Here is a 23,751-nt window from a genome sequence, read left to right as displayed (position 1 = left end):
AAGCAGACTGGAGTACTGACCAAAAACTAAGCAATGTACTGCTGTGGATGGGAGCCAGCAACAAAACATATATTTAAAAAAAAAATCAGTTCAAGTACATGCTATATTCAGAATTTCATTGCTTTACCTTAGTGTCAGTCAGTGAATTCCAATGGGAAAGTGAACCCGTTATATAGCTGTCTTCGAAGCCAGACTCCATTGAGTTAAACAGTGATTTAGCATCGCTGAACACATGAGCTGCTGCACCAATCAATACCTTTGTTTATATTATTGTGTGACTTTGGTATTTCCAAGGGTTAGTTCGGATTCACAAAAGTCATACAACAACACAAACTAATTAACTGATTGAAGCAGCAGTAGACCAGCAGCTCCTGTGTATAGAGAGCCTACAATTACGGTTTTTCTAAATGGAGTTTGGTGGTCTTGACAAGAACATAAATGAGTAGACATTAACAGCTTCTCTGTCAAAACGGGCTGTCTGAATGAAAGGTAAGTAGTGAAAATAGTCTCAATATAGCATGCACTCGAACGGCATTTTTTGTTTGTTTTTTTTGTTAGACGAGACTTGTTTAAGGTGGCTAAAAAGAAAACGTTTTGCTGATGCCCCTCATCTACAGCAGTAGATTGCGTATATTCCGTGTCAGACTCCGGCCTGCTTTTCCAAAGTGGGGACATGTTGCCGACTAAGATCTACTGTACGTAATTCACTGTCAATGGATGTATCCCATACAAGCCCACTTCAAAAAATCTGTACTATCCCTTTAACAACTGAGCAATAATTGAAACACACTATGATGTATAGCTGTTAAAAAAAAATTGGAGGTGCGCTGCTTGATGCTCAGACCCTCTTCACACAGTCCATCGCTACATATCACTGATGGTTATTGATACTTCACAAGAGAGTTATAATTGCAGACATACACTGAATAACATTTCAAAATGTTGTCATGTTCGCTTATAGCTATGTTATAGTGTTATAAACCGCCTATTAAGTTTTTATAAACTGCTTAGTATTTTGACTGAATTGCTGATTCTGCTTATCAGTCCCTTTTGATGAACTGCAGAGGGATATAATTAGTCCAGGGCAGCTTGTACAGTATGATGATTTCAGTTGTATAGAACATACTGCATTCTCACTTAGAGATAAGATAACCATTACCTTGGAAAAAATGTTTTAAAATTCAGCAAGAAAACCACAGCATAATAATTTATTTAAAGTATAAAATTAAATATTAAGTCTGAATAAAGGAAAAAAAGCGATCCCTCTCAGTTTCTGTGTAAAGATTGTAGCGTTTTAAAGTCACATCGAGCTGATGATATTTAAGAACAAATCTCACATTTCCACCACAGATGACTGACACAACAAAAAAAATAATGCAAACACATGAGGACCCTTTAAATATCTGTCTGTTCTATAACCCGGCTCCTTACTATTTCAATATTCATAAATCATATGACCTGTGGCCAATAAATACCTGGGTGGGCTTTGTGTATTCTGTCAAGATGAAGAGTGTATGAAATGGTTAAAGTTGCTACGTTCTGTTAGAGTGTTGGAGCCTCTAGCTTTTATGGCGGCTGAAAGAGGCCAAAACTCTGCATACCAGGAAAACAAGCTCATTTTTTTAAAAATTTGACAAACACTGCAATTAGAAACACACTGCAAACAAAACACTGCAATGAGCTCGCAATGCACTGAATAGTCTTTTGAGACTGAATGGTACATTTCTTTATCCGTCTCTTTCTTTTTAAGAATAAAGCAATTCTAATACAAAAAATAAAATAATAATGAATCAAGAACATGCAACAAAAATGTCACCCCGCATTTACAGTTATAAACAGAATTAAATATGCAACCTTCTTTTTTAATAAAAAAAAAAAAATCCACTTTTATTTTGTGGTGTGAATGTCTGTGTTATGTGTTCTCTCTGAACTTAAAAAGCTGTGAAAGAACTTTGCCTATATCAAGTCAAAAACTAGTTGTTTTTTTTAATTCAAAAAGAAAAGGAGAGTTTTTTTTCTGTTTTTACTTTTCAGTGGAAAGCATAACTGTGATACAATCTGATAGACGTGTTTTATTGTGTTTCTAGTTGGAGTGTATGTCTCTAAATCTATTCATATTTTCTCATTTTCGTCTCTTTCAGCCACCAATGACTTCCCCTCATGAAACTTGATCCGAAGCAACTGACCCAAGCAGTCAATAATAGTAAAAACCCACAGGGCTGTTATCAACTTTTTCACTCAAACTCAATATTTAATGCTGAAAAATATGCGTACCCTTTAAATTTTTCATCAAAAAATATATAGGCATGTATATACATTATTATTTTATTATCTGTAAACGTTAGGCTCTTAAAAATGCACTGATCTTGATAAAAGTGGATCTATTAAAAAAGAAAAAAGCAAACAAACCGCTCATTTTTGATTGACGGATGTAAAATAAATAGAGATAAGTTAAAACGTATGTACAAAATGAACAAAGCACTCAGTAGTTAAAAACACAACAAACTAAGAGGAAAAAGTGGCTTAACTCTAGTGAGTGTGTGTTTGTATCATTTGTACTGTTCTTGCTGAAAAATCACAGCTTGATTTGAAATTTGTCAGACGGTGGCGGAGCCCACAGTAGTCACAGAAACCGACATCTGTTGACAGTTGTATACTGGTTTGGTTGTTCATTCAAAACTGGTTTTAGCATCACTGTTCCTCCTTGAGCTGTTGGACGGATTAAGTAGTGCAGTTTGTAGTGTTAATCCCTCTTTCTTGTTTTAAAGTAAGAAAAAAACAAAATTGGACTCCATTTCCCAGGTATCCTTGTGCATACAAGTTCAGCATCTAGGAAAAAGTCAGTTTTGTAGTTGTGGGTCCCAGGCTGGATTATTAGTGGTTGTTGGTGAAGAGGAGTTAAGGCCTGGACTGGTTGTGTCAAGTGTGTGTGTGTGTGTGTGTGTGTGTGTGTGTGTGTGTGTGTGTGTGTGTGTGTGTGTGTGTGTGTGTGTGTGTGTGTGTGTGTGTGTGTATGTGTGTGTGTAACATCAGGTCTACATCTGTTCCACTGGTGCTCCCTCTTCTTTGGGCGGAGGCTCTAAGTGAATGGGAGTGACACTGGCTGGTTTCTTCACACTGGTCATGAGACAAAGTAATGGACAGACAGGAGGACAGAGACAGAATAGAGTGGTGTGAGATAAAAAAGGGAAAGGTTTTGACATATTTGTTGTTTGATGCTGGGGATCTGGATTGTTATCTTCTCTATTCTCCACATTTTTTTGGAAATAAAAGATATGGTAGCTTTTTTACCTACAGCACTGGGTCTTCTCAAACTGTGATATGTGTACCACACACAGGGGCCGATTACACCAAGATGCGTCGAGAGAGGTGCGTTGCTAGGGAAGCGTCGCTAGGGAAACCACTGTTTCCCTGTGGTACAGCACACCTGTCTGGTGCTCCTTTCTTGCTGTTGTTCGACATATTTTTCTGGGTGTGTTTGGGTGCGCTAAAAGTTAAAATATTTCCATTTTTCCACTCACAGCACGGAGTCATACCACTTGTCAATGTCACTTTTGGCCACGCCATGTAGCCCCACTCCACAGGCGCTCACAGCTGTTTTAGCAGATGTGCTGCTGAGGCGTTTTTGAAGCCTTCGCACCTGACATGATGAGTCTCTGTGTGATCGGCCCCATAGAGTCTCAGTGGTGCTCTATGGTTACAAAATGTGACTAAATAGTCACGATTTGGAGCTCTGCTCTTTTTGCCCGTGTCTGCGGGAGGCACAGAGCCATAGCAGCGAGTCTTATGCTGGTGGCTACAAAAAACAAGACAATTTAAACTCGATGTCCGCAATGGTTATTTCATACATCGCACGTGGAACAAGCCGTGATACCCCGACTATATTCAATTTATCGCCCACTCCTGGTACAAAGTGTAATCTGAACTTTACTTACGAGTATGGGGAGATGGGCACAGCCACCACCAGGACATGATTCCTCTTTCTGAAGAGCCGCCACAGACCTCTGTGATATCCTCGAACATCCAGGTCCCAAACATGGAGGCACTGAGCAGAAGACACAGAGAGACGAGACTGCTTATCCTGTTCCTTATGGCAGGATTCATTTCATGAGCCAAAATCATCAAACGTGATGATTTCTTTGTCCTGTGACAAAAAAGGAATGCTGAATAACAAATACAGACAAAAATGACAGTGAAAGCACTCCTTGGACCTTGACCAACAGTGAGTTTCAAAACAGCTTTAACATGAAACTGCACTACCTCACAATCACAGCGAAACTATGGCAAAATATAAAGCCAACAACATGTTGATAGTGAATGATTATCAATCAACGGCATGTTGATCCTCAATAAAATTAACTGAATTCAGTGGCTGTGATTTGGAAAACGGACAATCCTTTCCATTTGTAGCTAATGGTCTAAAATATGCACAGCCACCGACACAGATCTCTTAAAAGTCCAACAGCCACTATTAATGTCACTAGGGCTGGGTGATATGGCTTTAAAATAATATCACATTCATATCATATTTTTAGACTTTTTCATGAGGCACAATAAATATCTCCAAATTTTGAAATCTCCTCTAAACTACTGTGAACTACTATAATACAAATTATTACATTAACAACAGTTACAAATAAAGAATCTACTACCATAAAGTACAGTTACATAAACTGCTGATATAATAAAGCTTACTAAAATACTGTTATGTTAAATAAAGTAGATTATAAGATTGAATAAAGTACTTTTATAGTAAAGTTAAATGAAGTATTGTCATAATTATATAAATTAAAGCAGAACCCATGATGCTTTTATTCTGAAGGACCCAGCTTGTTCCCGGGCCAGAGGTGTTAATTTTTTTTGTTGTGGACTTGAAGCTTCCGGTCAACAGTTGGATGTTAGTGTTAGCAGACAGTTACACCATAACCGTGATTTGAGGATTCATCCACTGTGAGCTGGCAACAAACTAACAGCTCTCCAGTTCATATATTATTAATATTTGCAAGTTGTTCTGGTGCTCTATGGTCTCAAAATGTTACTAAATAGTCGCGATCGAAGCTCTGCAGATAGAAAAACACAAAGCCTCACCTGCTCACACTACCACCACTAACACTCATTAAGTAAGACTGTTACTGCAGCACCATTAAACCTGATGATTTTTTTCTCTGTAAGCTGTAAAGAACCAAACCAACAGTTCTCCAGTGTATAACATTACCTTTCTGCTATCTTCCAAAAAGGTTAATTTAGTCTCTTCTGAAACTTATTAAATTTTGTCTTATGAAAGGTGTTATAAGGTGTTTTGAACCTCGACATGTTTCAACTGCTGTCTTCCTCAGAGGAGTCACCTGATGTTGTGACGTGTCTTGTCAGCTTTTGGTTTGACAAGACGACTACACCCCCTGTTAACAGACAGCCTTTTTTTGGGGGGTGGTGACATGCAGCAAAGGGCCACAGGCCGGAATTGCGTCCGACAGTTTCTTAAAGACAGCATGCCAGGTGTAGGACAACATGTATGCCCCCTCATACCGGGTTACTGTCCTTTTGGCCAGTTTCCAGATCTCTGTGGCCTTCCTGATCCAACAGTGGTTGTTTTTGCTCTCTGACCAAATAAGCTAGCCTTTTACCAGTCCATGATGTGGTTTTCTCTTTTGTAGTGGTCTGATGTGAGCCCTGAAATCTATTAACCCAAAATCAGACCATATCTCTTCAGGTTTGACGGGACAACCGAACCTGTATAAAACAGCTGACAGGACCTATCACAACAACATCACGTGACTCTTCCGAGGAAGACTGCAGGAAGACAACAGTGGAAACACATCAAGGTAGAAAACACCTTAAATGACTAGCCTGTCAATAGAAAAATAATTAATACCTTTCTACTGTCTACACTACACTACCAACCAGTGTTTCTGCTCTGACTGAGTACCTTAGCCAGCTCTGTCCAGGTGGATGTGTCCGTCTCTGTCTCCATCTTAATGAACATGACGTAGGTCTTCCCCTCAGAGTCTGGCAGGAAAGAGTCCTCACACGGGTTCTTAGTGTGGTCCAGCACTTCTGCCTCCCTGAGATCACACACGCACACGCACACGCACACGCACACGATAACATGTTTTACCTTTATCTAAAGCTTCTAGTGTAACCTAAATCATCTCCAGGCTCAGTGTGTCTTCTGTGTCTCACTCACTTCAGCAGGTTCTGGATCTCCACTTCATAAGCATCTTTCTTTAAACTGTGAAGAACACAGAGACTGTCACTGTGTTGCCAAATCATTTTCCAAACAGTTCAACATCACGTGATATGAAAAACAGCACATCATGAACAGAAATCACGTAGCCCATACACACCTGTCAACGTTCTTCAGCTGCACATTGGGAACAGTGTTGAACTTGTGTTTCTTGAAATAAACCTCCTGTGACACAGAAAAGAGTCCAGTTCAATGTAACAGTTATATACTGTCAGAAAGTGATTCACCTTAAAAACTAAGAGAAGCATACAACACGAAACAATATTTTGTCTATAACAGGGCTGCGACAGCCTCCTTTGTTATTTTAACCCTTAGAGATTGTTTGGTGCATTTGATGCTCTTTTCATTCTTCATTTTTTGATCATTTTGGCTGTGGTCATGCATTTGGCATAACTTTTTGGCAAGATTGTGTATTTTTGTTTAATCTTGGAATTTCCAGCTCAGCTCCTATAATAAGTGTAAAATATACTTTGTTAACAAAATTCTTACATTCGTAACCCGTTCAAACTTGGAATTTGAAATCTTTTTGCTATATTCCAACAGATGACGTCATTTTTTTAATCATATTCTTTTTTTGTGCTTTTTTCCATTTAAAAACATAGTGGCATCATGACAAAAACCTGAAATTTAAAGGGTTAAAATTCTGAAAATCAATGAATATTTGATATGTATGATTAGGACTGATGTTGGTTAAAAAATTAAATCATATAAATGTATAATATTTTTAAAAGCTTGATTTTAAAAAGTGCATTTTGTGGACAGAGCAATATAAGTGTGTGATTTTAAAGCAAGTCCTAAAGAATAAACAAAATTGTGATTATGTCGGTGAGCTGTTATCTGGCTGCAGACTGTAATGCAGCTTTATGTTTTTAATGTGCTCATCATGTTTAATTATTAAAGCTCTGAAGTGTCTGGTTTAGATCTTAATGAATAGTGTGACTGAGTATGCTGACTTGTATTGCCCTGGGTTATAATTTTAACTTGGATCATGGAGCCTTATAAACACTTAAAAAGAAAAAAAACAACTTTCAGATCTTACATGGAAATATCCATTCATGTTGAGGCCGATGATGCCGAAGTGGTAGGAGCGGGATACGTCAGGGATGATGCACTCTCTGCCTTTCCTCTGCTCCGGCATTCGCATCCACATGTCCCAGTCCCACAGCTGCAGGACAAACACACACACACACACACACTTTATCCACAGTCTCCAACATCCTCAAGACAACCTCACACACACATACACACACACATTTTAAGCACCATGCAGGTTCTTTTTCATGTTTTAACTTCTTAACTGCAAGTTGTGTACACTTGCTGACACAATGCTGACCAGTTTCAAAGTTACGCGATAAAATTTAGACCGATTTCCTTCCTTTCAGGCAGCCCCTGGCTTCAGTTCATTTTATGAAAATCATCTTGTGGATGTTAACACTTGATGCACATAGATAATCTTATCACAGTCCACATTTATTGGATATATACCGTCAACGTTCAAGCTGTGTTTTATTGTTTGGATGTTACACTGTCGGTTGTTTTGCGTTTCTGTCGACTAAAACTATGATGGATTAAAATGACTAAAATGTGAATAAAACTAATAAGCATTTTTGTCTTAAAACTAAGACTAAATCTGAAATAGCTGCTAATATTAATATTACTTGGGGGCTGTGCAACAGGCTGTAGACAATATTTGAAAAATTAATATCTTAGAAAATGATGGTTTGCGTCCACCTGATGAATGACAGAAGTCCAATATTCAACCTCACTTTAGCTTTGGTTTGATCTCTGCAAACTCCAGAGACAAATATGTCTTTTTAGCTGCTCGACGTTCTACTTTCTTCAGCTGCTAGTCTTTAACTTTGTCTGCAAAAGTCACTACATAAATAAATAATTAATCAAAAGTAAACTAAATGACTGTGATGGAATCCTTAGTATTTTTCAAGGAATGACCTGAAAACAATATCAGAATGGAAGGTTTGAAACCAGTCTGGTGTGATTTATAAAATGATCAGCAGGGATGTAAAATATGCACAACTGGTAACAGGTGTAGGAAAACCTCCAGAGCACTGGTTAGTGTTCTTAAATCCCGCACCTTCTCAGGTGTCGGCCACTTTGGCTCCAGCTCGTCCTTGTAGAGGCTCTTCTTCAGCACCCAGCCCAGGCCGGGCATACTCTCCACTCTGTACAGCAGCGCTGGGTCCTCCGCTGTGTGCTCATAGCCCTGGAAACAAACACAGCAACAGTGACAGGCAACTTTTCTGTGGGCGTCAAGTCTTCCTGCAGGCCAATCTGTGGGTAGAAAATGAATGACGCCACATCACAGCAGGGGTAAAATGAAACGAGAAGAGAAAACAGAGTGGGAGATTTGTTAAGCTGTTCTATGTTTAGGGACACATGGTAAACAGATCCTGTGGTGTCTCCAAATGTGGATGTTGTTAAGTTACACCCTCAGGTTAAAAGAAAACTGAAACTTCAAACTTATAAAAAAGAAACTTATAACGTGTTCTTTTGTTAAAGTCAAACAATCCGTAAACCTCCAGAGCTGTTCACACAGTGGTTGCATAACGGACATCTGACTGACAGCTAAAAGACACAAACTCCTGCATCCAAACTGCATCAGGATAACCATCTCTTGTAGACTTGTAGAACTGTGCTTTTTATTTTTTAAATTTATTTATTTTATCTTTTAAATTTATGTTTCATCAATTCTTCTTCCTTTTATTTGTGATTTTATTGCTTTTGTTGTTTCTGTTGTTGTTGTTTTTGGTCTGTTGCATTGTATGATATTATACTGACATTATGCGCCCTGCATCTTGCATTAATTGTCCTCCGGTTTTAATTCTATCCCAACTCTACCCTAGTTTCTTCCTGCTCATGTTTAATAGGATTATTTGGCTTTTCAGTGTTGTATTGCTGTCTGTGTATCCCATATCTGCCTTGCTTTGCTTGTCAAAGTACTTTGCAACCTCTGCTTTTAAAGGTGCTATATAAAGTTATATATAGTTATATAAAAGTTATTATTATTATTATTATTATTAACAACAAGTAAAGAGTAAATGGAAAACGGAAAAGTCACAGACAGACCTCACAGAAAGAGTGGAGGCTTTAGAACAAAGGGCAGGTACAGTGTGAGCAGATGACGAAGGCAGCACTCACCTGGTCGTTCCAGGCTGAGATGCAGTACAGACTGTCATCCTCATTCAACAGGTGGATGGTCTGACTCAGAAAACTTCGGGAGAGAAACAGAAAAGCAACAGAAACATAAGATCATACAGAAGCAGATGCATCACTGTTTACAGCATTATGAAGCTGTGCTGGGCAAGAGTGAACTAACAGTGTCAAAATATGACAATATTCCAAATTCCATACAGGTCCTGTAATTAGCATTGTCCATTTGGATATTCCAAATAAGTACTTATTTCCAATGTAGCACATTTGCATGGTTGACCAAGTCTGCCACAGATAGAAAAAAAAGTCCAGATGTTCTACTTTTCCATAGTCTGATGGCCATTTTGTGTCATGAGAGAACGCAAGGCTGTATGTTAAAGAGAAAAGGGTGCTTTGGCTCAAGAGGTAGAAAACCTAAAACTACTAGAATGCAGTGCACCACAGCAGACCAATAAACACTCCCGATGGTGGATGACGCCACACACAGACTGGTCCATGTGAAACAATGACGGCCGGCCAGATCTCGTGTTAAACAGTAAGCTAAAACTTGTTTTTGAAGATATCTGAGGTGAGAATTTTGCAACACTAACAGAATCTTGGTTTATATTTGACCAGAGCAGCTTAGTCTTATTGTTCAAACATGGCGTTAAAAAAAGTTTTTGAGAACATTTCAGGGGAGACATACACAGTGCAGTAACATAATCAATGAGCACCTCTTAGTTTTAGCATTTTATCATTTTTCAGTCTGAGTTTGAGAGACAGAGGAAGGGGTGGGTAAGTCTCTTGATCCAGCTCTATACTCTTTGTGTACGTGGTGGCTGGCAATATAAACATTTGGAACTAGAGAAGTAGGAGCTTGAGAGCCTGCAAAACACTGCCTAATGATGTAAATTATGTCATTTAATAGGGGAAAATATCTTGGCCCAGGATATATGGAGGCAAGTTTACCACAGTTCATCTAAACATACTGGCCACATTATTTGATACACAGCTGGTTGAAAATTGGCCAAGTATCAACTTTAACCTGGACCCTGCAGGTACAGTGTGTGCAGCAGGTCAGTATAGAGTCAGTCCATTTGTTTTTGGAATAGATGGAAGCATAAAGTTGGCTGAACAAATCTACCAATTCAAACAAAAGAAAACTGTAGAAATCATGACTCAATCATGAATTCAAAAATCTATTCTAATCTGATGTTTGTAAAATTGAATTTAGGACTTTGTTAAGACTCCCAGCACTCTGGAAGAGCTGAGTTTATAGCAGTAAACATCAAATAATAACAGACTTGTCTTTGTTGACAGCTGGGCACGTTCTGGTTTTCACTGCTGTCTAACTGAAAGCCTGAAGCTCTTTCAGAGAGCAAACTGGCACTAAAGCTGAGTGCGTTTTGCCTGCGAGTGCTTCTGAACCATTTGAAGTTGACGCTTCAAACAGCCCAGTCAGCCCAGGAGGGGAGCTGGAGCTTTTAGAGCCGCAAACGCACAGTTCAAAGCCCAGTCTGTCCAACAAAGGCAGGCTGGAGTTTCTAACGGAGCTGAGGGCAGATTGATTACTGTGGATCTACTGCCACCTAGTGACAGACAGACAGCTGAGAGGTTCGTGGTCCTCTACTGAAGCTGTAAAGTCTAGAACATGTTTTTTAACCCTTTGAATCCTCTGCAAATTAGTGCAATTTATTTCAAAAACATGGAAAAAAGGCAATGAGTAACTTTCAACGAGATGACATAGAAATAAGCAAGAAATTAGTAAAAAGTACAATTAAATAATATGACAATTAGCCAAAAACAAGTAGCAAACAACAAACTCACTCACACACACAAAAACAAGAAATTAAAAAAAAGAAAAAACAAAACAAGGAAATTATCTTTAAAAAAAACAGCTCAAAAGTTATAATCCTGTAAATACATTTTTAAAATATAATTATGGTAATTAATAGTGTAGTTTTCTGTATATTTTTCCCAAAGCCTTTTCAGTAAATCATTTTCCTCTTTTATACATTTTTGGGATATTGCTCAGTGTTTTTTTCCCGTATTTCTGAAAGAAATCTCACCAATTTTCTCAGGTTTCAAAACTTGTGAAAGTTGTCTGAAAGCAGGAGCATGGCCACACCAATGGGAAGAAATATTACTGTAAATCTATAGCCACACAGAGATGTTTGCCAATCACAATCCTGAAAAAACAGGCTATATCTGGAATGCTACCTGTAGAGGTGAGCCCTGTAATGCATTCTGATGCCTCTATTCCTCAACATAGTGGAAGAGTAACTGTGTGTTTATGTGTAAGCATGCATTAAGTCCTGTTGGCTAGGTCTGAGTCAGCACTATTTTGGCCATGTACACCATTGCATGAAATGTTGCCTCATTTGTGAAGCCTGACAAAAGGCTGTAACAGTCTTCACTGATCTGTTTTCATGGAAAAATTTAATTACAGATGTGCTGATATTAGGGCTGTCAAACAATTCATTTTAAAAATTGCGATCACTCTTAGAATTTCTATAGTAAATTGCGATTATGGATTAAATGCAATTAAATGGAAATGTTGGCCGGTGAATAACACCATTAAAAAAATTAAAGCATTAATTATGGACCTTAATCACATCGTGATTAATGTGTTAAGGCTGACAGCCTTAGCTGATATATGATCTCATGCATTTTCATAATTGATTATTTTTATTATTATTTAGTCTGCAATTTTTTTTTCTCAAACAAAAAACCTGCAAATAACGGCCAATTGTAATTTGTGCTTAATGACGGAAACAATTCATAGATCATTAAAATAGTTGCCGCTAACGGTTTGGACATCAACTCATTAACACGTCCCCTTATTATTTACACTCTACTTTCATATACTACAGTACTTCCTCAGGTATCTTTGGCGGTATTTGCGCATACTGTGAGGACATACCTGAAGAAGTCGATGGAAATATCCAGGTCTTCTTCTAAGACGATGGCAAAGTTGGCCTCCTGGTGAGAATAACAAATAATGCATGCTGGGTCAGTGACCATCATGAGACATTAGACATCATGTATTCAGTGCAGCCTACAAGTCAACTACTTACACAAAAAAATAAACTGACCAGTAATACAAATGAGGCAAAAAAATCTATTTTTCTTAATTAAAATACTGCGAAAAAACCACCCTTGTTTTACAGCTTCCCTCTCTGTCTGAGTGATACTGAAAAGACTTTGGGTTTGAGTATCACATAAACATCTCTCTGCTCATTCATAAGAGACCAAAGTACTCACTGGGTGAAGGTTGAAAGTTGCAGTCAGACTGGCCTTGTAATGCTGTGACAGAAAACAGAGGTTTTCAGAACAGACACAAAAACAGCAAAACTGCTAAAGCTCTCAGCTACTTCAGTGATGTCACACAGGCCTGAACTCCACATATTTTTATGGATGTGACAGCTCTGATCGTCAGTGGAAACATAAAATCCTGGCGAAAATGGCTTGTAATTAGTTTACTTTAAAAAAGTGTATTTTTTAAAGAAAATCTGTGATATGAATTTTGTATTGAGCTAACTGCTGTTTACCTGGGACACTCTGGCATTCTTGATGCTGATTGGTGTGTGCTGAACTCCCTTCAGTCCAAAGAGCTCTACGACATCCATAGGCTCCTGAATTAAAAAACAAAAACAAAACACAGACACAAAAATGTATGAGTGATAGAGCAACCAGGGGATCTAACAGGAAGGCAAACAACAAAATAGCACTATGTAAGGATAATAGACCAAACGGAGTGTTACAAAAGCCTGAAATGATTTCATCACGTTTCAATGAGATTATTAATTAAAGGTTTCAAATATTTTAATATCTTCAGATTGTAATATTATTAAATCTGGACAGCATGATAGTTTAGAGCTTCCCCCTCTATCTACTCGCTAAAGGAACGTGTCTATTTTATGCAATCTGTGTGTTATTGAGTGCAAAAAATTCTCAAAAAGTATTCTGCAGGCTTGGAGAAAAGATCTGAAAGAGAATATAACAAAGGAGGAATTGTTGCCGTTTGCTCCTTAGCTCAAATACAAACAGTAAACACACACTCAAAACTATGATAATATGCTTCACTTATAGCCAAACTCTGTATATATTGTCACAGTGGAAAAGCCCTAACCTCCCTGGCACAACTTCTTGGTTAAGGGACTTAGTGTCTTTTCTCCCCTTACAGAACATCAAGCACACAGTCAGAGGATCTGTGAAAAGATTCCACAAAACTTAGGACTCCTTTCTCTCCTATATTATCTCTCTAATCTCAACAGATATTTTATCTGATCACTACTTCTCTCTATTGTTTAGTTCTGATTCTGTTCTGTTTTAGTTTTGCTTTGTTTGTTAGATTTTTTTCCATCTTTTTCTCATCTGCCACTTTGTGCAATATGTGCCCACAGGATGTGTGTGTGTGTGCAATTGCAGTTGCAGCCGTCAAAAAAATATGTACATTTAATTTCATTACAGAGATTTAACATTATTTTGCTGTTCAGTCTTAAACAAAATATTCTTCCTTCTTTCCCAAGCTTGAAAAAAACAGTTTGCAACAAAAAAAAGGTTCCCTTCCAGAAGCACAGCTCAGTTTTTCACAATCATCCAAACAACAGAAGTGAAGTGAAGGGTGTGTAATGTGTTGCTTGCTGTGTTTACGGAGAGGGAAAGAATTACCAAAAACAATTCAGAACAAAAAGAGAGAAGTTACCCATGATGCCATGGGCACTAACATCCCCCATACCATCACAGCACACTTTTCCACTGTGTCAGTCCGTCTGAGATGAGCTCAGAGAAGTCTGCGGTGTTTCTGGACGTTGTTAATATCTGGCTTTCACTTTGCATGCTCTGAACTTGCATGTGCAGATGCAGCTACAAACTGTGTTTACCAACAACTGTTTTCTGAAGTGTTATTAACTGCATGTAGTAATAGCCTTCACATAATCATGTCAGTTTTTAATGCAGTGCTGTCTGAGGGGTCAAAGGTCATAAGCATTGCAAATCATTGCATTCTGTTTTTATTTACATTTTACACAGGGTCCTACTTTTTCTGGAATAGGGGGTTTACTGACTGTATACTGACCAGCACCGTGGATGGATAAGATTTGAGAAATGAGAGAGGAAACAGAAACCTGGTACCTCATAATATCCATCGATGAAGACAGTGATCATCTGCGGGTTGACGCCATGGGCTGAAAGAAGCGACCTCAGCATCCTGAAAACAGGCAAACAGAATGGGATTTTATTTTAGGGCACAAGAGAGGAATAAGAGCAATATCCTTTTTGTATGATTGTGTGGTTCATTCTAATTTAACAAAGGTGGATGTTATTTCTCTTTATAATAATTAATAATGTATGTCTAAGGGAGGAGATGCCAACTTTAATACTAATATAATAATAACAACTTAGAAACCCAATAACGCTTTACACAACTGAATAAAAATGTAACGAAGAGCAACAAGCAAACAAACTGAACAGACGTACAAAGATGAGTGACTTTCAAGACACAAAGATGCTGAAATGCAGTTTGTCAAGGAAATAACAATAAAAAGTACAATTATTTTTATAGTTCATAAATAAAAATCATAGGCCACTCCACACAAACCAATCAAACACCAATCAAACCTCACCTCTACACTGTGTATATTTGCTAACAATTTGCAAAAACTGACCCCTCTCAATAAAATGCTTCAAATGACAAACATAGAAATTATTGAATATACAAATGCAGCATAGAAAATAATAAGTGCATTTACTTAACTAGTTCAGCCAGTGGTCTTTTCTAGGATTTTTAAAATTTAACAAATAAGACAATTTAAGAAAAATTACTTTGCAAAGTAGGAAATAGAGTACTGCAGAGCAAATGAAAGTCTTATCTCTTTGGAGCAACTTCTGCTGCCGTTTATGCTTCCTTTTATAGAACAGGAACCAAAAAAGCTCAATAATCACACTGATAAGTTACATTATTAGTTGTTAGATCTCACCTGTAGAGATAGTTGGGTCTGTTCCCTGCTATGACAGCCACCGGGACGTTGATGACGTTATTTTTTGGCAGCTGGGAAAAAAAAGAGAGTAAAACAAATTCACTGTCAGTTTGAAAAATTGAGGTCCTCAAGCTGAGTGTTATTTGGACAATAAAGTACAGTGTGAAAATGACTATGAATCCAGACTGAAATGTTCTGCACGACATAGTTGTGTTAACGCTAAAACCTTTGTTGTCAGATATAAAGACGGCAGATAAGGATCTGGATCGACTTTTCAGAACAGTAGATTAGCGGACCGTTACCAATTTTCTCCACACGTGAGCAAAGTTCAAAAAATAATGCCCCAACTCAATTGCAAAGAGATTTTTTTTAAAACTTGTTCAAATTTGGTGCACACATTTCTGTAGGGGTCTTCTTGAGATTATTGTTTTTTTGTTTTAATTGTTTACAAGAACTTCGGTCCCACAGCAAAGTTCAACATAGCCACTGCTCTTGAGGTCTGTCAGAAGCAAAGAGCTGTGATAGAATCCCTTGCTGCAGAAACGTCCACAAAAGACTGGAAAATGTGAACAAGGATCAGGATGAGGCTGTCAAAAACTGGCTTTTAAATCAGCTGGCCACAAGACTGGTGACCAAAAGACTGCCAGGGCTGACTCCTGAACTCAGCTCCTTGAACACCACCAGAGTAACCCCACCTTTCTGGAAAGACTTATCACTGAACAAGGCCTTGTATCACAGCATGGTAAAACAAGCTGTGTATATTTCCAATAGATACTTCACAATAAAAGTCCCCTGTTACCTCGTTATGGCAAGCATTTGTTGTGAAGCAGCAAAATAAGGAAATGATGCTTTTATTAGCAGCAGCTTAAAAGACTCCTGCATACGGCTGAAAGCAAACATGAAACATTAAAGTACAATCAGGGCGCAGGAGAGAAACTAAACTCTAAACCACGGAGATACAGTTAGAAGCTACAAAAGTTCTGAGAGCTGAACACACAGAGACTTTTAAAAACATCTCTGGTCTCCTGCACAGGAGGTAAGTGGAGTCTCACAACACACACGCTTGTTTTAGAGGGAGAAGGGAGGTCCTCAGGGGTTGGCTGCGGTCTGTGAGACATAACCGCTACCTGCTTGGAGGCTGTCTTGCATACTTTAGGAACTACTCCTGAGATGGTCGATTTCTGGCATGGCTTGGTATGTTAAAACAGACAAAGGAGCTGCAAATCTACGCGGCATGGTTTGATTTGGTGCAGTCAAAAGCGGCAATAAAAAAAGGAACTCTGCTGTGTGTCTTACAGGATCAGGGTTAAACTCAATGGGCGCCGGGTCCTTGCAGCTGCAGATGCTGCCGTATCCTTCCACTTTGCTGCAGAAGAGCTTCCTCCTCCTGTTGAGCTCAGTGTCTGCCCAGTGGCACTCTGCCTCTGCAGGATGCAGGATCACATTCAGACTGTTAGACGTTCAAAAGACATCTTCATAAAGTACTTAAAGGAGAAACTAAACCCCTCACTTTTAGCTTGAATGCCTCCACCTTGGAATGTGAACAATGTCTAAAAGATGTATCGGTGGGCTTACATGTCTACAGATTTATTCGTCTATCAGCCGTTAGAAAACTGTTGAATATTTAATTGCAGTTAATATTTACAAATATTGTTGCACAGTTCAGCTGTGTGATTTCTGCATTCCCAACATTATCTGTGATTACACAGGAAAACTGCTGCTTTGCAAGACATCATAAACCCGTAGAAATAAAAGTTATGATAATCATGATGCAGATAACAAAAAGAAATTTCTAAATCAAAACCTGATGCAGCTAATTACCAAGTGACTGCTGATGTATTGCATGATGTATTATCTGCAGAAGACGGTCTCACCTCACAGAAATAAGTCTGCAGGTATTTCATTTATTCATGTGTGGGCTATTTCTGATTCATTGCAAAAAGCAGCATAGCACAAATCCTGCGCATGGCTGGTGATATGTGATAGTCAAGCTGAGTGAACAAGGGCAGATGTGTTTCATTCCAATCACCTTACAGCTTTCTCTCGGCTCTCTATGCGATGTTATATGTTTTGTAATACCATGGGCTGAGGGAAAGTGAACGCTGGGAAGTGGAACTTCTAATAAAACGCAGCAGCATAAAGTAGTTGGTTGGTGAGGGGGCATTGACAGGGGGCGCAGTTGGTGATGAAAGCAGGCTTCTGTTACAAGGATCAGCCAATAGCAACGTTCAGTTGCAATAGCAGGTTTCAACCTTTAGAGGGCAAAATGATTGCTAGAGATTGTTTAAAGTTTTCCAAGCATGCTGGAAGTGTACTTTACCTTCAGAGGCAGTGAGCTGCACCTCGGTCTTCAGCAGCACCGGGTCTCCCCAGGTGGACAGAGCTGGAGATTTTGAGTGCTTCTCTCCATACACCTGACCTGGAATACCACACACACACACACACACACACACACACACACACACACACACACACACACACACACACACACACACACACACACACACACACACACACACACACACACACACACACACACACACACACACACACACACACACACACACACACAGCCAGCAGGCCAAGCAAGCGCAATAATTTAGAAAAAACACACACACACATACGCACAAAAAAAGGGTCTGCAATGGTGTGGCCGTGTTGATTTTGGCACTAATGAGATAATGAAATACCATCAAGACATTTTGGGGTTTTTTTCAACAGCATCATGAATTTTAGGCTTTTCTGTACCTTATACGCTCATCATTTTTATTGCACTTCATTATTAGCTTAGGTTCTCTTCACACAAAGGACACGGCACATTCTCTTATCACCATTGTATTTGGGTGCAGATAAGCTATGAGAAAGAGTTACTTTAAAGAATTTAAAGTTTGCTCCTCTACCTCCTTTCTTCACCACCAGGGTCCACATGTCCCTCCAGCTGAGGTTGAGGGACACCTGGCTGCCCAAACTCTTGAGCAGGTTTTTAGCAGCATCCTTCAGGTGGAAGGTGCCCTCATCCTGCAGGACAAACACCTCGTCTTTTAATTTATCATCAGTCTGAATGACACATAAATGTCACATGAATAACTTGTTCATCATTGAGACGGAGGCAATGACTGACCTTTATAGTGAATATGAGGACTCGGCCTCGGGTCACCATGTTGAGGAAGAGGATCATGGCTTCGTCCTCGTGGGGGGAGTAGGTGTCAAATATCCTCTTAGCCATCACATGACCCTGAGACAAACAGATAGGCCTGTCACCATAACAAATTTTGTTGAATGATATATTTTCCAAAAAAAATTGCAATGAATGGCATTATTGTTGACCTTTCATGACCATTCATGCCACTGATATAATGATAATAAAGCACACTAATGCAACTACATCCTTTCAAAAGAGAACTCTTAACTCTCAAAAATATTAAATATTGGAATTAAAATGTGAAAAAAAAATTCCTAAATAAATAAAAACATAAATAAGGCTCAAAAGGCTCTCAGGCTCTGTTACCAAAAAATTGCACTTAAATAAATATCTTAATAAATGTGTTCATGAGAAAGAGACAGATGCAAGGTCACAGTGTCCCTTGACCTTTGACCACTTAATTCTGATCAGTTCACTATTGAGTCCAAGTTGATGTTGATGATGGAGGAATGGGTACAGTAGTATCCACTATAATTACCAACAAATAAAAGATATAGAAGTGAAATGAAAGCAAAGTCATTTCTTAACTTTATACAAAAAGAATATGCAGTAAAAACTTACAGTTGCCTGGTTGAGAACTATCACATGAATGCCTCTGCCCTGCTCCCGCATATCGTCCTCCAACACCTGCAGGAGATGAGCAAAGTAAAGACATGCTCTATCGGGACATTTTGTCAGTTTCATACTCTTTTCCTGACAAACCGTTATTTCATTTTTACTTACAGTGGTTCCGTCCACTGCCACATAGACCTTGGAGCGGCTGGAGTACACCTCAATGTCCAGGACCTTGCGTCCGTTAGCCGGCCTGCGTGGTGTCTCCATGTTGGGTATTGTGTCCTCTGAAAAGGAGCATAAGACCAAGATAAGGCACTCCAGCTATGCTGAGATGCAATACATTTTCAAAGCAGTGTGTCAAATAGCTACACAACACATGTTTGACTTTAATGAACAATTCACAAAACAGAACACATCTCGGTAAAAAGGCTCTAAGTTTTATCCTCAAATACAGACAAGCCAGGAAAAGGCAAGCTTTCTGTTTTTTTTAAAAGACCCACCCAAAGGCCCACCTTTACAGTCTCAAATCGAGACCAATTATTGGTGAAACTCACTGAACTTTTAGAAAACAAATTCCAGCAGACATCCTTAAGTTTCCATAGACATCAAATATACCCAGCAGAGTTTAGCATAGTTAAATAATATGTCTGGAGTCATGGTTTTAACTATTTCATTCTGTGCCCACATCACAAAGCTTGAATAGGAAACCATCTGAAATAAAATGAATATACTTAATAGTGAAAATGTCTTGTGATAAATTTTAAAATGGCGTCACAAGACTTAAAGACAGATACAGATTTAGGAGGGCCGATGTTATTGTCAAATTCTGCTCTGGAAACTTTGCCCACTTAAAGTGATACTAACGATCGACTAAGGACAAAAGCCATTTTTTGAGCCAACTGTGGCTGTTTTTTTTCCTCGTAAACATTGACCAGTTTTTGAGCCAAATGCAGACATTTTTTAAGAACTGCAGATGGTTTTTGTGCTAACCATGGCCAGTTAACTGACACAAGCTGCAAATTCTGAGCCAAGTGGGGCCAGTTTTGAGCTAACTGTGGCCGTGTTTCAGCCAACTGCAGCCGTGTTTTGAGCCAACAGTGGCCAACTATTCAGCTAACTGTGGCCAGTTTGAAACTAAGTGGAGACCCTCTTCATGATTCACAAAGAAACTGGAATAAACGATCATCAGGCTGAGAGGATGACTGGTCAGGTGCAGTGCATAAGGAAAAACTCAGATTCTCTGTCACTACAGCACACACTGGGGAATTATTGCTTCAACTGACTGCATTTGCCATCAGCACTGATTGGATATTCACTTTAAAAATGGTGAATTTCTCCTTTAAGTTGATTAATGTCACAAATTTGCTTAAATGTGATTGCTGATCTTGAGATGGTACAGAATCTTAAATATCTCTACGTCTCTACTTCAACATTTCTACCATTTCTACTCTATATTTTACATGTCATGACAGCTTATGCTTTTAAATGTTTCCGAAACCTAAAATATGTCTGATTATTTCCAGGTTTACGTGACAATATAAGAGCTTTTCAATGTGGTCACAGACTTTTAGACCCCACTGTATGTGATCATAAAAGAATTTCACAGTCATGTTTTAGCCTCATTAGACCTTAACACCTTGATCGAGCTCACAGTGGTTGTACTGGTCAGAACCTGAAAGAAATTATATGTAAACAGAGAGAGAACTGGATATGTTTCTCACCATATTCTTGAGCCGCTGCATCTTCATTAGCAACTCTTCTTGTGTCCAAGATGAGTTTAATGTTGACTATGACAGTTATCAGCAGAAACAGCACAGCACCCGCCTGCGGAAGGAAGAAAGAATATGCTGTGAAATTTAGATTTATGTCATTTCTATTGTGGACACATGGGTTCAAAGCAGGTATTTGCTGTTAAAACTGGGGTTACACACACTGTGGTAGAGACGACGAGCAGTTTTAGTGTTCAGCTCTGATGACAGATTTTATATATATACCTGCACACACTGCTCAGAGATCACTTCATTCAACTCTTCTAACTGAACACTCCAAGCACAGGATGAGAAAGCATCCACCTCTTTGCCATGACAACCGTCTTGCTTGTTTATTTGTAACATTGCCAGAAATGGCCAAATACAACCAGAGAAGTTAAAGGGAAGCTACCGTGGTATAAATGGTATGTAAGAATACCATTACAAGTGACTTAAGTAACTTATTGTCATAGGCACAACAATTTCAGAGAAGCAGTTAGTGAAATGAAATCTCAGGCTCCCTCCAACATTATGCTCATTGAATATGTAGAAGGATACAAGTAAAAAGGAAGAATAACACAAGATGACATAAGATACTAAAAAAATATAAAATAGGGATAAAATATAGGAAACCAGATTACAGCAATAACATTCACATGAAAAAAAAAAGCGCAAAAGCTGAATTAATAATAATAAAAAAAGAATAATGAGGCTTCAAGCAGCAGTGTTTCTGGCAACTTTTACTATGAAATGACAAAGCACCACTGCCTGAGAAGAGTTTCCATTCAGGACAGTTGAAACCTTAAAATGCTGCTTGGTGAATCCAAAAACCAAATGGAGAGAAAAAAAACAACAAAAAACTACCCCCATATAGATATGTAAACTGTAAGGGACTGTATGTATTGGAGTAGGGAGGGTGGCTGAAGCGTGACTTCATTTTTAAAAATGTTTTTAATTTTATGACTGGCCCTGGGTGCCAAAATCCAGGTTCTTGCATGATTAGTACCTAATGGACCAAATTATTACATAGATGTTAGTGTCTCATTTTTTGTGAGTAGCCAGAGAGAAAGCATGAGCGACAGCGAGAGTTGGTGCATAGAAGAAAAGAGAGAGCGAACATATGTTTGACTGGGAGGCTGCAGCAACGACAGCAGAGTATGAAGTTTTAATGTAGCAGCGCAGTGTGTCGACAGTTAATTTGTAGCAGTTAATGCTACAACTCCTTAAGACCCCAGCAACGTTCCCACGTCTTTCTTAACACTTGCTGGTTACAGTAATAGGAGTTAGCCCCGGAGTTAGTGAGCTAAGTTAGCCTTTCACTGCAAGCTGATCAGTCTCTTAAGGACAACTGTTAAAGGGCTAATTCACCCAAAAATTCAAGTTAAGTCATTATCTACTCCGCCTTATGCCGATGGGAAGTCAGGTGAAGTTTTATAGTTCTCAAAACACCGCCAGAGGTTCACTGGGGAAAGGCATTGCTCTCACCTCCCAAACAGTTGAGGTAAATGGTGACCAGAATTCAAACTTTAAAAAAAAAAAACCAAAACATAATAAAACTACAAAATGTCTCCATACTGCTCATCTGCACAGTAGTTTTAAATCAGAGAAATGGATTTGATGCTTGCTGCTGACTCCACAAATCTCTGTGTGTTGGGAGGCTTCTGGGCAGCATGTAAACACTGATGTGCAGATACCGCGAGCTCTTGTTGGTCTCATGCGAGACCATGTGAACGCAGCTCCCAGGAGCTACAGGTTATGTCAGGGCTAAAAACATGATGCCAGTGACATTTTTCAAAACAACTTAGCAAGTCAGGTCTTCAGGACACCTGGGTTACTTCAGACAAGCAGTATGGAGACATTTTATGGTTTTGTTATGTATTTTTTAAACATGTGAATCCTGGTCACCATTTTCTTCAACTGATTGGGAGATGAGCGCAACGTCTTTTGTCCATGAACCTTAAGCTGTGTTCTGTGGACTATAAAACTTCACCTGCCTTTCCATCAGCATGCGGGGGAGCAGGTAATGAGTGAATTTCATTTTAGGGATAAAATATCCCTTTAAATAATTTTATGAAGTGCCTCCCCCGTTTGGCACTACCCCTTCACCTCTTGTAAATAAAGAACACTTCCTAAGTTGGATGTGTAGTGCTGCTGTAACACAGAACAGCAGATTTTAGCAGAGTTTTAGCAGGAACTGTTGTTTTAACTGACCTGACAGAAGCGACGGATGGTCCTCTTGTTGGTGAGCTTGTACTTCCAGGTGAGGTACAGGCTCCTCTGCTGGCGGGGAATGAAAGGCTTGGCTCGGGGGTTGGGGGTCCAGGTCTCCATCCCGGACACCGACACAGAGCTCAGAGCCTCTGCCTGCCCTCCTCCACCTCCTGCGGCCGGGACATGCACTGCTCCTCAACAACACCGCCGACACACAGCTGCCTCTCACATCGTCATCTGGAAAAACAGCACCGACAGAGCCCGGCACGGGTCAGAAGCAAACTTAGACATTCTCCAATATCAGCTAACGATAGCAAACTGACAGTTTTTAACACAAGCGAAGTAAGCAGGTACTGGTAGCGCCCTGGCTCAGTTTACCACACTCCACGCGCTTTGTTTCTGCTCACATATTAACGTTACAACTCACAGGGTCGTCAGTAAACTTCGCATTATCGTTTCAGTCTCGTAGCCAGCAGCAGGATCCAGGGAAGTCGCCTCTAACTGCAGCTGCTACATGCTACATGCACGGTATTTTTGTCGCAAGGAAATCGACGTCACCGCGCTTCTTCTTCTCCGTTTAAAACGCACTCCCTCTTCTTCTGTGATTCTCTGTAAGGCTCAGTAGTGCCCTCAACTGGATGATAATAAATTACCACAGTCGCC

The 23,751-nt window shown here is 39.2% G+C and overlaps 1 protein-coding gene across 2 annotated transcripts; it reads right to left on the bottom strand.

Moving 5' to 3' along the window:
• Window positions 1-1,194: 1,194 nt before the first annotated feature.
• On the bottom strand, window positions 1,195-23,689 carry pomgnt1 (protein O-linked mannose N-acetylglucosaminyltransferase 1 (beta 1,2-)). Of its 2 annotated transcripts, XM_088077404.1 has the most exons (23): window positions 23,516-23,689; window positions 23,089-23,325; window positions 20,851-20,953; window positions 19,298-19,413; window positions 19,136-19,201; window positions 18,494-18,607; window positions 18,273-18,390; window positions 17,693-17,791; window positions 16,669-16,796; window positions 15,373-15,443; window positions 14,528-14,603; window positions 12,943-13,026; window positions 12,656-12,697; window positions 12,315-12,373; window positions 9,401-9,473; window positions 8,337-8,465; window positions 7,284-7,409; window positions 6,345-6,409; window positions 6,185-6,229; window positions 5,927-6,062; window positions 3,936-4,045; window positions 3,014-3,117; window positions 1,195-2,975 (listed from the first exon to the last, which is right to left on the bottom strand). In XM_088077404.1, exons 2-22 carry the CDS (start codon window positions 23,206-23,208, stop codon window positions 3,036-3,038), a joined length of 1,962 nt encoding a protein of 653 aa, XP_087933530.1. In that variant the 5' UTR covers window positions 23,209-23,325; window positions 23,516-23,689; the 3' UTR covers window positions 1,195-2,975; window positions 3,014-3,035. The 2 variants fall into 2 exon arrangements, with proteins under 2 accessions (XP_087933530.1, XP_042369166.1); XM_042513232.2 differs by having other exon boundaries at window positions 1,195-3,117; window positions 23,516-23,687.
• Window positions 23,690-23,751: the final 62 nt, after the last annotated feature.

Source organism: Plectropomus leopardus, chromosome 5 (genome assembly GCF_026936395.1).
Source record: "Plectropomus leopardus strain MGB_pleo_1.0 chromosome 5, ASM2693639v1, whole genome shotgun sequence".
Taxonomy (NCBI): Eukaryota; Metazoa; Chordata; class Actinopteri; order Perciformes; family Serranidae; genus Plectropomus; species Plectropomus leopardus.
This window is presented reverse-complemented; position numbering and strand designations above follow the sequence as displayed.

What these genes read in the sequence shown, in the direction of transcription:
- pomgnt1 (XM_088077404.1), bottom strand. Translation starts at nt 23,208, where the DNA reads ATGGAGACCTGGACCCCCAACCCCCGAGCCAAGCCTTTCATTCCCCGC. An exon ending in CCTGGTGGTGAAGAAAGGAG is followed by an intron (nt 17,792 to 18,272) that starts GTAGAGGAGCAA and finishes GTGGTATTCCAG; the next exon opens with GTCAGGTGTATGGAGAGAAG. An exon ending in CCTGGACAGAGCTGGCTAAG is followed by an intron (nt 4,046 to 5,926) that starts GTACTCAGTCAG and finishes TCTTCTGCTCAG; the next exon opens with TGCCTCCATGTTTGGGACCT.